The 13,563-nt window shown below is 40.9% G+C and overlaps 1 protein-coding gene across 2 annotated transcripts in view; it reads left to right on the top strand.

The window, feature by feature from the left end:
* The window catches only part of ap3b1a (adaptor related protein complex 3 subunit beta 1a), a 41,140-nt gene that overhangs the window by 13,715 nt on the left and 13,862 nt on the right, over positions 1 to 13,563 (top strand). For both annotated transcript variants that reach the window (XM_053648473.1, XM_053648472.1), the window contains exons 16-26: positions 559 to 745; positions 1,973 to 2,103; positions 2,297 to 2,444; positions 2,547 to 2,712; positions 3,195 to 3,354; positions 3,733 to 3,787; positions 5,117 to 5,223; positions 9,891 to 10,119; positions 10,249 to 10,333; positions 11,702 to 11,799; positions 12,074 to 12,203. In XM_053648473.1, the coding sequence (XP_053504448.1) occupies positions 559 to 745; positions 1,973 to 2,103; positions 2,297 to 2,444; positions 2,547 to 2,712; positions 3,195 to 3,354; positions 3,733 to 3,787; positions 5,117 to 5,223; positions 9,891 to 10,119; positions 10,249 to 10,333; positions 11,702 to 11,799; positions 12,074 to 12,203 (1,496 nt within the window). The remainder of the gene's footprint in view (positions 1 to 558; positions 746 to 1,972; positions 2,104 to 2,296; positions 2,445 to 2,546; positions 2,713 to 3,194; positions 3,355 to 3,732; positions 3,788 to 5,116; positions 5,224 to 9,890; positions 10,120 to 10,248; positions 10,334 to 11,701; positions 11,800 to 12,073; positions 12,204 to 13,563) is intronic.

The following is a 13,563-nucleotide window of genomic DNA, read 5'->3' on the forward strand; positions in this document are numbered from 1 at the left end:
CAAACAAAACCATTAATGGGGGGGGCACACGTATATGAAGGAATATTCACATGGCCAGAACACACACAAATTTGGTAGAAAAATAACATTCATACACATTTGAAAAGAAGAGAATAGGAGTTTGAGCAAGGTTACAGTCAGATACACCGAACGTGACGGTGAATTAACGTCATTCACTGAGAGAATGTGTATTTTTGGCATGCATATTTTTCACGTCATTAAGTTATCTTCTTTAAATGTAAATGTCTTACCATTTCAATTTAATTCTCTCGGTGTGTGTGTGTGTGTGTGTGTTGGGAAAGTAGTGTTGAGGCAAGTCAGATCATCATAATACAAGGAAAAACATGTATGCACATACTTTCGAATGTAAATATTTTTTGAAAGCCGTACAGTAGTAAATTTGACGTCTTTAGGAGAACTAAATGTATTGACACTTCTTGATCTCTCTTGTGTAATGAAATAAAGAGGAAAAAAGCCTTAAAATTATTCAAATGTATTTATTTACTTATTACTGATGAGGACATGTGGTTTCTTCAAATGTTTTCTGTCTAACTCTAGACCAAGCTTTTGGTACAGTACATTCTAAACCTGGGGAAGTACGATCAGAACTATGACATCAGAGATCGTACTCGGTTTATCCGGCAGCTGATCGTTCCAAACGAGAGAAGTGGGGCTTTGAACAAATACGCACGGCGCATTCTGCTGGCACCCAAACCCGCCCCAGTGCTGCAGTCTGCTTTTAAAGGTACACGCTTCTTGGTCTCTCTCATTCTCTTCATCAGTGGGTCTTCTTTTTTGCTTAAAGAAAATTCTATAATATTCAGTAAACTTTTGAACAGGACGGTCAGTGTTAATTATTTTTCTAGCTAACACTGTCTGACATAGTGTTTGTGTAGGGTACCACAAATTGTAAAAAAAAAAAAAAAAAATTTCGAAGGGTGCTGTGACTGAAAAAAGGTTGGGAAATGCTGGTCAAAATACTCTATTAATATTCTGATTGGTCAATAGCACCACCTAGCGGTCTAATGCCTTTTTGAGCTCTTCTCTTATGGAGTGCACATCGCAAATGCCCGTGTTATTTTTGTTCGCTTGATACGGAGTGCGTTTGGGATGTGCTCTTGTTTATGTGCACAGTTCATATAGTTTTTATTTATGTATTTATTTTTTAATGGGGTGGTCTCGGGTGTTGGAACAGATTTGTGAACTGGCAGAAACCTCCTAATTTAAAAAAAAATAAATAAATTTTTTAAATAAAATGTAGAATTTTTGGTTTGAAGTGCAGTCATTGCAGCGGATTCAGGTAAGGGCTTCGTGAAGGACACTGCAATACTTCCACTTTGTTGTATTTAACACATTTTGTTACAACCTTGCTATGCTTAGGGTCATCGTCCTGCTGAAAGACCCGGTTTCCCTTTCAAGGGGTGATGTCTTGAGGTGTTGCTTCAGTATTTTAGATAAAGGGGTGTCTTCCTTGCATGACAGCCTTTCAGGCCATGGTGATTTAATTCTCCTTTATCGATGGATGTATATACTCTGATATCTGATGGTACCTTCGGTTGTTTGGGAATGACGTTTAAGGAGGAACCAGACTTCAGAAACCTTTCTGCTGATTTGCTTGGATTTCTTTTATGCGCTTGGCGTTTGTAAACGTTCAACCCTGAGGAATTCTGATTTAGTCAGTTAAAGCTGAGATTAAATTAGTCTCTTGTCAAATGTTTTAAAATGACCTCAGTGTGTGAAATTGATGTGAACAAAGTAGATGTCCTAACTGACTTGCCAAAAGAAAGTATAGTAACATGAAATGCCCTAGGTGTATGCAAACATTTGGCCTCAACTGTTGGAGTTTTGTATTACTTCAATGTGCTGAGAATTCTTGTGTTATTTTGCTTGACCTTGCAAAAGGCCACGCTCCCACCTCTGCAGTTCTGTTTTCAACTTTTTTGTTGCTGGTGTTCGTGTCTCTCTCACTCAGATCGGGATCGTTTTCAGCTCGGCACGCTATCCCACACTCTGAACTCTAAAGCCACGGGCTATCTGGAGTTATCTGATTGGCAGACTGTGGCTCCTGACCAATCTGTGAGAAATGTGGAAGTGGTGGAAGAGGTACTGTAACAACCATTACTAAATGTAATTTGTTAAATGACCGCAGATGTTGCATCACTATCTTGCGTGTATTTCTAAAGGAAGAATTCACAGTTTGTATTTTGGGTCAAAATGCACAGTTGTACATGTATAAGTATTTAGTTGCAATATTATATGGCTCTAAAAATAAAAAAACACTGTGTGTCTGTGTAAGATGAATGAACGGGCTCAGTCTGTCAGCAAAGCCAAACCTGCCTCGTCAGACAAGTTCTACTCGGACTCTGGAGAGGAAGAAGAGGATGAGGAGGATGAGGAGGAAGGATCAGATAGCAGCAGTGAGGACAGCAGTAGCAGCAGTGAAGGTTAGTTGTGTGTATGTGTGTGTGTGTGAAAGTCATGGAGTCGTAGTAAATTAAAATTGCTCATACTGTTTAACGGTAATCTCCGTTTGTGTCCACGTACAGAGTCGAGCAGCAGCACGGAGAGTGAGGAGCATGGCGAAAGTAGCAGCGAGTCTGACGAGAGCTCTAGCCAGTCAGAGAAGAGCGCTGACTTGGGTTCTGACAAGAAAAAAAAGAAAACTCTGAAAAACAAAGAACTTCAGCAGGGCACAAAACCCAGTAAAGACAGGTACCAGTTCTTTTTACTACTCACACCAATCAGCCATAACTGATCTGGGCCCCCCTTGTGCCGCTAAAACAGCTCTGACCCGTTGAGGCATGGACTCCACAAGACCTCTGAAGGTGTCCTTGGTATCTGGCACCGATATGTTAAAAGCAGATCCTTTACATTGCATGGTGGGGCCTCTGTGGATCGAAATTGGATCTCCAGCTCAAATGTCTTCAATGTATAGCGAAAAAAAATAGAATTGCTTTCCCAATACTTTCAGAGGGGACTGTAGGTGGTTTGAGAACCATGCGGCACACTGGCTTCTGTAAGGGATAAAGAAAAGAGACTCGTGCAACCACATGCATATTATCATATTAACTACTACGCTTAAAATTTGTGAGACTTTGGAATGCCATCTTTTAGTGTGTTTTTTTTTTTTGGTTGTTCTCAGAAGTATAGCAATCTACACACACAGACAAATCCATGTGTTTTGTGTGCTTTAGTGACTCGGATGAGGGCCAAAACAACAGGCAGGTTGGTAAAGCTGGTTTGGAAAACGAGTCGATTACTTCCGAGGAAACGTCGTCTAGCTCAGAGTCCGACTCCGATTCCAACTCTGCAACTAAACCGAAACCAAAAAACACATCCAAACCATTCAAGAAGGTAAGAGAGGTGGATATGTGGGTTTGGTCAGCTACTAATGCATTTTGCATGTTATATTTATCACCCCCTGATGACTCAAACATGATCTTGACTTGGTTTTGACCTCTTTCAGTAATGGAGTGAACTGTTTGTCTTGTAGAATATTTTACTTTTGTCTCAGGAATATAATTCAGTAGAACTGCATCTATTGTATTAAACTGATGAAACTTATTACTATAATGCGATCAGAACTCTGGAACCCATTCTTAGTTGCTTTGTACAGTGTCTCCCAGCAAAATTGTACTGCGTGATCTTTGCATATTTCTATCCAAAATATTTTATGTTCTCTTGTAGTTCCATTTCATGTTTGAAGCTACTTTTTCTTTCTTTCTTTCTTAGTTGGAAGGACAACCTAAGAAAGCAAAAGAGGTTTCTCTCTTGGATCTGGATGACTGTAAGTTTCTGGGAGTCCTGGAGTAAAATTTAATTTGAACGCCTTAATTCTGTAATTAAGAGTCAAACACACACGCGCACACAGACACGTGTGCGCTATTAGGTCAGAAGGGAATGGCTAGACTGGTTTGAGTTGGCAGGATGGCTACAATAATGCTCTTTATAACAATGGTGAACTGGCAGACATCTCAGAATGCATGGATGGTCTACAGCAGCTGAAGAATCGGGTTCCTGTCGGCCAAGACCTAGAGTCTGAGGCTACTCTGGGCACGGGTTCACTTCAACTGGATGGTTGAAGATTGGAAACATTGGAGAACAAAGGAACATTGGAGAGTTCAAAACATCTATGCAGTTGTCAGTCATTCAAACAGTATTTTTGCGTGATTATTTGTTCCAGTGCACTTCAGTGTTAAAATGTGGAGCTCCTGTGGAAATGTGTAAAGGTTGGCTGGTCTTGTACGTTTTTAAAAATATTTAGTGTTTTGTGTTTTCCCCCCTCGCACTACATCTGTGCCCCTCTTGCAATTGCTTGCCTTACAGTTTGTATACCTCTGCCTTAGAGGCATGGGTTGCTACAAAGTTTCTCTGACTGATTCTATGATGAAACTTTTCTATCCTGATGGGAGTGGTCTTTTCCCGGATGGTAATGACTCCATCCATGTGGTACAAGGCCTCACTGAATGGTCTGAGGCGTATGAAAATGATATGTAGATTCACAGATTTCTCTTCACCCTATCATGGAGATTAAGCAACCCCTGCAGGAACCTAATTTCTGCCATCTTTGTGACCATATTCATTTTGTCCCTATCCACAGCTTGAGACCGTAGGTGAGGATAGGGGCGTCGATTGTCCAGTAAACTGAGAGCTGTTTGAGGTGCTGATTTTCATGTCTCATGCTTAATACTCAGCAGTGAAACTAATAATAGTGACGTTACCTTTGGTCCTATATAGTGGACACCTCTTCAGCCTTGATTCCAACCTATCCTGCCCATGAAAACCACAGACAGGAGTGTCAAAAGACATACCCTAGACGAGACAAGGACGTGGTTTAACCTTAAAGCAAAGATTATGGGCACAATCATCACCGAGGTCCTTAAAGTGCTCTTTCCATCAAAAAAGTAGTCCTAATAATATGATTGATTTTTATTTTTTTTTGAGTGGAAAATGTGAATTATTGTGTGTAATGTTTATTTTACAGTTACATTTTCTTATTTGTTCTAAGGGGTGCCAATAATTAAAGAGGACATGGTGTTTGTTTGTATCTTTGTGTACACCTTAGTTTATGAATAATTAGCATTTTTGTGTATTTATGAACGTTTTTTTTTTGCAGTTTCACCCACTGTAGTTGCCACCCCCAAGAGCTCCATCCTCTCCCCAAGTCTTCTGTCTGACCTGCAAGGCCTCTCGCTTTCTGCATCCTCCACCCCGGCCATCCAGGTGTGTCCGTGTTTGTTTTCCTTTATGCGTGTCCATCTGTATTTCTTGCTCTTCTCTCCTGTAGGCTGGATGAGCTGTTTTTCTGGTGCTGGAAAATTGTGAGGGCGCGTGTGAGGATTAACAAAAATAGGGAAGAAAGCGAATCTCTGTAGCTCCTGCTCTACACACACACTGAGCATGCTTTGTCTTATCAGTCTGTTTGCTGAATTTGAATTAGATTGAAATTGATTTTTTTTTTTCTATTTGGTCTGATTTGTTTCACGCCGCACAAAATTAAGCAAACCAGAAAACAAACACATTTGCCTCTCCCCCCCCCCCCCCCCTTCTTTCTTTCTTGTGCAAAAGCATCTGAAAAGGGGTGTGTTGGGAAACCTCTTTCTTTCCTAACAGGCAGAACTGTGTTCTGTATTTTCTGTATTTAAGACCTAAGTGGGCAGTTAAAATATTTGAGGACCATACTGTTTAAGAAATGCAGTTTGACCTGTGATCACGGTCACTTAAATAAGATTAACACGGGTACATGTGTGTATTCTCTGTGAACACTGTCTGTACAGTGCAGGATGTGTGTGTGTGTGTGTGTGGGGGGGGGGGGGGGGTGGGGGTTATATTTTGTCCATGTTTCTGAGTGATAATGAGGCCCACACTGGGCACACTACAAATGCAGCAGGGTCAGCACCGGCTGATGGATACTGAATGAACGAATTATGACACGTCCCCCTCTGTGTGATGGGGTTAAACAGACAGCAGGTTTTGGCTAGTTGGCTTATGCTTGTTTCAGACAGTTCAATTTCCCCAGGCCGATGCCTGTCCCCTTCAGACTAATTATGAATGAAATGCTATCAGAAGCGCTGTGCTTTTGAATGAATCCCAATGTCAAAATTAGAGAAAGAGGCAGACACACAGCTGACCCCCTATCCCCTCCTCGTCCACCACTCTGCCCCAAAAATAAATCTGCTGAGAACAGACTATATTCCTTGGCTACACATATGGCTGAATATTTTACTGTATGATAACCGTACAACACAATATGACCAGATTTTGGCCCGTACAACTGGGACGTTATTTATATCTGCCTGGCAAGCATATATTATTTCATGCTGGTGACCAGCTACTAACTAAATGTGTTGACGTTTTAATAAATTTAAAAGGTGTTGCCGATTTCCTTTTTTTTAACTCCTCGGTTGCAAACAATAGCAGCTAAGAATTTTGGCGGAAAACGAAACCAAAGGCATACTTTAAGACTAAACATACCTCAAAATGTGTGTCCCCATTGGCAGAGGTGTGCTATTACTTTTTCTTAGTGTTCCTATGTGTACTTCTTACGCACGCCCATAGAGAATAAATGGGGGATAAAACCCGGGTGTCCCAGCTTGGTCCGGAGAATCAGGAAATCCAATTTGGGATTTTATCCCAAGTGCACATCGATGGAATTCCCAATACACACTAATGTAAAATGAGGCGCAAAACAGGCATAAACTGATCACTAAACTACTGCAGCCATGGCTTACATCAAAAAAATTGGCTCCGTGAGGAAAATTGCATTATGGGGGGTGATGATGATACCCTCAACTCGGTGTGCGGTAATGCATTATGGGTATTTTAGTGACATCACATGCACAATCACCCCCAAAATAAATGGGATCACAACTACCTCAACATAGACACGACACATCAAAACACTCAGCTGAATTCGGGGAACTGGATTATTGGTACTGTAGTGACGTCACGCGTGCAGCTGCATGTTGGTGTTGAATTTTGCACGGGCAAGCACCGCACACGTCGTCTTCAGAAAGTGTATAATCTAGTCTAGAATTATAGTGGTACACCACAGAACATTAACACACTGGTGTGCACACACAGCTGCTTAGTCTCTGAAGCCACGTCTAAAATCTTTGTGTCTAAATAGAAATGCCTCATATAAGGAAATTATATTACCGGCAGATACAGAAATGGATTTTCATATACTTCAGCCATTATTTTTTCCCACTGTGGGATGCGTGTGTTGTGTTTGTCAGCAGCTTGTTGTCGGAACGTGAAGGTGACTACAACGAGTGGCCATCCATCACGCCACTTCCTTCTAGCTTATTTATAATAAGGTGCTCAATCAAACTTCCCGACACACACACACAAACACGCATCCCACAGTGGGTGAGTATGGTCAAGGTTACTCCCCTATCCTCTTGTTAACCTCTTGTTGAGCAGAGGTGGTCATCACGCGGTGTGGCATTGATGAGTAGAGTGTTTGTTCCTTGAGCAGAATTACAGTCATAAAGAACACTAAGTTAACATGAAGAAAATACTGCAACTGCATCAAAAGGAAAACTAATAATAACAATATGTATCATAATAACAACAAAATGTAACAATTGAGACCGAATAAATAAATAAATAAATAAATAAATAAATGGGGGAATACTTGTGGGCATCCTGCTGACATAAAGAGAAAGGTGCAGTGATGTTATTATGATGGTCAGCTTCATCAACAACGGCCGCCCTGACATCACGAAATGTCTACGCCACCTCTGCTTATTGTGTCTGCCTCAACGTGTGTGTTAGAGACAGTATGATTAGAATTTGGCGCTTTCTCATTTTTGTCTGTTCAGATAGATTGTTCCTCCTTATGATGATTGGGGAATTGTTGGTTATGGCCATTTCTATGGGTGTAAATCAAACCAAGAAGGTGCAACCATATGGAGCATGTCATTAGATAAGCGTTTTAGTTCATTAGTTAGCTAGTTGTGGAAGTTAGGATGAATGACATTATATAGGTGAGCTTTTCTGTGCATTTCAGAGCTGCTATGCTGTTTGGGCTTATTATATATTGTTAAGTTATTTTAAACATCTATGTTTAAAATACATAGGGGGGGACTTTCCCCATCCGGTTGCCTTTAATACCTAATTACGTGGTAGCTATGAACCCTGAAATAAGTAGATTATCTGCATTATCACGTCCAGTACTTTTCGGTTCTCTCCATTTTTGAAGATCATTGACGTGTACGATATATGCACCCAGACAGGGAGAGAGAAAATGTCCAGATTTTCTTTAGCATCTTTGCTATACTCTGCTCTGTGGGATGGTGAGAAACCAGAGTGTGACTGAATTTATTTATTTATTTATTTATTTATCTGGTCCCAACAGAGACTGCCCCTCTCTGCTCTTTGAGGAGATTGAGGTGATAAATCTGCTGTGGGTTTCCCCTTACCATTCGCAATACTTTATAGCAGAGATCCCCAACTCCTGGGTCTGCGTCCCAATACCGTGGAAGTGTTGCTACCGGGTCACAAGAACATACTGGGGGAAAAAAAAAAGTTTATATACGGCACTGTAGTATTTATTGTGCGTTCTTTATAAATACAAAAAATGTATATAGCAGGTGTAATATCAGAAAACAGTGGTTCCAGTCCTGCAGCAGGCGCAGCCAATGTTAACACGAGCGTGAAACAAACGTCACTCGAACGTTTCTTTAGTAGAGGAGATAAAAGACCAAGCAATGGCGGTAACGCATTCCTTTTCTATTTTTAATTCCACTCTTCTACCATTGAACAATTAACGCTATCGCTGATCTTGTCCAGTGTCCATTCCTCCCCACATAGAGCTCCACTTTTCCCGTCTAGTGAGAGAAATGGGCTATTGATTGAGCTCAGTTTGGGATATTTTGTGTGCCCTTACCTTGGACTGCAGTGGATATGTTTGCCAAGATCTGCGCTTTGTCTCGTGGCACTTTTTCAGAAATCGCTGCCAATTGTTTTGATTACCATCACAGTACTTGCTGTGAAAAGAATCAACATATGTTGGTCTATCCATTCCTTTTTAAAAGCTTGATTTTCTTTTGGTATTTTGGAGAAAGCCATGCCGTCATCCCTCCTGGCTGCCGCCTTGTATTTTTCATTTCCTTTTTGTTTTGGTCTGCACACCGTTTGTCATGAAGAACAGGGTTTTAATGTGAAAATGCCTTTCGTGCACATTTGTTGCTATACAGCCCTGCGCTGAAAATCTTTAACATACTTCTACAACTGATTCTGTCATGTTTGTTCTAGATCCAGTACAGCCCAAATTATTGGCAGTCTACAGTTAGTATGCACTGTAAACATGGATTGATTCCGTTGAGTGAAGTAGGCACACCTGATTGTTCTGTGCCCGTGGTTTTGGGGAGTTGAAAGGCTCTGTGAATATTAAATTTATTCATTTAGCAGCCACTTTTATCCAAAGCGACTTACAAGTGAGGAAATGCATCAAAGAAGAACAGTACAAGTTGTGCTACCACACAAGATTTTTAATTGAGGGTTAGAGGAGTGAAACCCACAGTGTAGAGGTATGAGCCAGTGTAAGTGCAGGGGTTTTTTTTTTACTTCTTTTTTTTCCTTTCTTTCTTTCTTTTTTGAAAATTTTTATAATGTGATATTATTAATTCTTGTGAATTTATCAGCAATGTGTCATGATCCAGGTCAACTCTGCAGTCCACTATTCTGCGAAGGCTAATGTATTTGATTGTAATTTATTTTTATAATCAGTTCTTCATACATTGTATGACCTGGTATGCATAAGTAACCTTCTAGTCTCGTCCCAGACGATCATTAGTTTTTGTCGCTACAATCTACTCTAGTATATTTTCGAAATGTCTAACATATTGTAACGTGTGTGTGTGTGTGTGTGTGTGTGTTTGCAGGTAACCAGTCCCATGTTTGTTCCAGTTCAATCTCATGAGCTGCTCCACAGCATGACTGGAAAAGGCCTGGCTGCTCACTATCACTTTACCCGGCAACCATGTATCTATGGCAACCACATGGTTTCTCTGACACTGACACTTAGCAATCACAGTGACCACGTCCTGCACAACATCCACATCACGGAGGCAGCGTCCACCAGTCAGAAAATCCACTGTTTCAGCCCTATTGGTGAGAATAACAGCACCACACGATCTAACCCAAATAAAAAGACAGTGTCTTTGACTGTCTGTCTCTCACTCTCTCCACCCCCACCTCTCTGTCTCTTTCTATATTTCGTTCTTTGTCTCTCCCCCTCAGAGAGTTTGGAGCTGGAAGCATCAGTAACGGTCTCAATTGGGGTGGATTTTAATGATTCAACCCAAGCAGCCAATTTCCAGTTGTGGTAAGAGCTCTTCTTCTCCTCCCGCTAACTTTAAAGACGGTATGAAGCCAAAAAATATCGGCAGTAGAATGGGTCGTACCGAAGAGATCAGAGACGTTTAATATGGCACGGTCATAGGATGTCACCTTTGCCAGTTAGTGTATTGTCAGTACGTGAAACTTCTGCCCTATATCTGTCCCACATCTGCCCCATCAACTCGAAGTACTATTATTGTGACTGTAAAAGATTCTTAGAATAGTTCTGCTTCACAGGGGGAGTCTCACAATGAGGCGTCAGTTAAAACACCTTGAGGCAACATCCGTTTTATAGTTTTATTTCACCAATGCCAGTACATAATCATTCCATAAGTGCCTCAGACTGGATTCTAAACAAATACATAAGGAATATGGATAAACAAATAAATCAACAATAAATTACGTAACCGACAATTCAACCCATACAATATATCACACAATCCACATTAGGATAACTGACATTTGTACACAGCCACAACACCATATGAAAATTCCTAAGCAGCAAACCAAGAACAGACTAAACTGCTCTACTAAAACAGCTCTTCTCCGGGGCCACTAATTGGACTCTCAACAAGCTACAGCTGTGAACAGTGGGTGGGGCTTCAATGGCGTCAACAGTGTCGGAGCGATTTTCAACAGTGACTGTGTCTTGGAGCAGAAACAGCTCGACCGCGTAAACTCTGCGTGGGGCCTCCAAGCGCTGAAGCGGATGGATATTTTTGTGTGTGGAGTGGAACAGTGAAATGAAAGTCTTAAATACAAATACTGACTCAAATGTCGACATGAGAAGAGCTCTAATCAGCTAATTAACTCAAAACACCTGCAAAGGTTTCCTGAGCCTTTAATGTCTCAGTTTGGTTCAGTACACACAACCAGAATCATGAGGACTGCAGATGTGGCCAGGGCAATAAACTGCAACGTCTGTAATGTAAGACAGCCGTAAGACAGTGCTACAGCGAGACAGGAAGGACAGCTGATCGTCCTCGCAGTGGCAAACCACGTGGAAGTATGTGTCCCCCTAGACGTGATGGAGAACTTGCAAATGCCTTGGTGGAAGAGTGGAGGAACATCTCACAACAAGAACTGACCGATCTGGTGCAGTCCATGAGGATGAGATGCACTGTAGTACTTAAAGCAACCGGAGGACACACCAGATACTGACTGTTACTTTAATATTGGACCCCCCCGACCCCTTATTTCTATTTGTTAAATGTGTGTGAAACTTGTAAGTTGTTGAATCTTTTGTTAATGCAGATATTTAAACATGTTAAGAAATAGTTTATATAGTGTGTGTGTGTGTGTGTGTGTGTGTGTGTGTGTGTGTTCATAAACTGTTTATTTTTTTATTTTGCAGTACTAAAGAAGATCGGTTCAGTGTGTCTATCCAGCCAGCAGTGGGAGAACTACTACTCCCAGTCACCATGTCTGAACAGGACTTTAACCGAGAGCAAGGTACCAAGTAATTAATCTCGGTGTAATTACTGAAATATTCAGTCATTTATAAAACAGTAACAGTGGTGTTTATAACGAAGTATCAGATGAGTAAAATGTTCGATGATGCAATGAAATATGAATTAATAATAGTTTTTGGTAATAGACTCAAGATTATTATTTTTTTTTTAATGCAACTATACCTAAAACGTCTTAAAATGATGGATATTAGAATTTGTAGATATGTTTGTACCCTGAAACTTCACAAAACCATTTTCTTTTTCGACTGCTGTAGGAAAGCTGCAGGGAATGAATGAAAGCTCAGCCACAGTCATGATGTCATCCAAAAACACCTCGATCAGTGACAAAGTCAGGACTGTGGCTAACGTGGGTGTGGTGCCGTCTGGAGAAAATAACATGCACAGGTACTGAAATGACATTTTTGCGGTCTGTGTGTAGTACAACAAACTCATAATATCCACAGTCTGATTTACCCTACTCACTGATCTTTCCCTACCTTGGGTAGTCTCATTTGTGTTTTCTCTTCTGAAATTCATTTTGTCGAAACGCCATAACTGTGCTGTGAGCTGTACTGTAAGTTTTAGTCATAACACGCGTGTTTTAGGAATGAAGAAACGATGAACCCTTAAAGGGTGTCTCTTTATATACGGATGGCAGTCTCCTGGGAAATGACACACAGCCGTGCTAGCCTGTAAAGACTAGCTTTAGAGAGTGGATATTTCACGCTAACAAACGCACATGAAGATACATACGCAGTCCTCTTCCCTGGTTTTTAGATTACGGCTGGGTTTAATTGGACTATAAAATAAGAGTTGTACAGGTGATGACCTTGTGCTTGTCTCGATCATAGGCCATAGGAAGACAAAGTGGTATGGCTGTAAAAAATCCCTGCGTCTCATTGGTAAATAAGAAATTGTACAAATGGTCCTATCGATCACTGCCTGATGATGCATATGAAAGGCTGAGAATATAGATGATGTGCGTGCGTGTGATCTGTGTGAAAGGATTTGTGCACCAGTATTGTGCTTTTCCTAATAGACACTAGTTGAGTAACAAACATTCCAGCTATATGGTTTTTTGGTTCCTGCATAAACATACAAAAAAACTGCTTCCATATTATCTCCTGTTCACCTCTTGTTGTTGTTGGTTTAATCAGATGACTGATCACGCACGCAAGTCAGGACATTGCTTGTGAATGCTTGCACAGGGTAAAGTCTTTATACTTGCACGTAATGTGAGCGTGTCCTCTAGGTGGCACTGTCACATGAACATGCGAGTTCTGAGTTAATGTTATTGAGTAAGTTTTACTGTTTACACTTTGTTTAGGATTTCATTGTTTTGAATTTGATCTAACCCACTGAAGAAATGTCACAGCTCATCAAATTGTTTCTTTGTACGCAATCAGACACGCCTTCCAGCCAACCAATCAGCGGTCGCCCAGCATATAGCGCTGAAAAGACGCATAACGTATAGTTAGCGTGCTAGCATCTCTGTGTGCCACTTTTACCCATGACTATGTCTCAAAAACAAAAACACTGCACAGGCTTGTTCTAGATGTCCGCATAAGATGGAAAAACACGTTTCACATGATTCACTTCTTTAGTCTGAACCAGACCTCATGTATGAAGCGTAGTTTAAATAATTCCAGATGTATAAAAGATTGCCGAGTTTAGATGGGTGAAGTTCGTCATGACTAACTTTGATGTTTGCTTGACAAAGCCGGTCTGAAAGTTGAAAAGAATTATCAATTTGAAATCTGAAGGG

This window comes from Ictalurus furcatus, chromosome 18 (assembly GCF_023375685.1).
Source record: "Ictalurus furcatus strain D&B chromosome 18, Billie_1.0, whole genome shotgun sequence".
Taxonomy (NCBI): domain Eukaryota; kingdom Metazoa; phylum Chordata; class Actinopteri; order Siluriformes; family Ictaluridae; genus Ictalurus; species Ictalurus furcatus.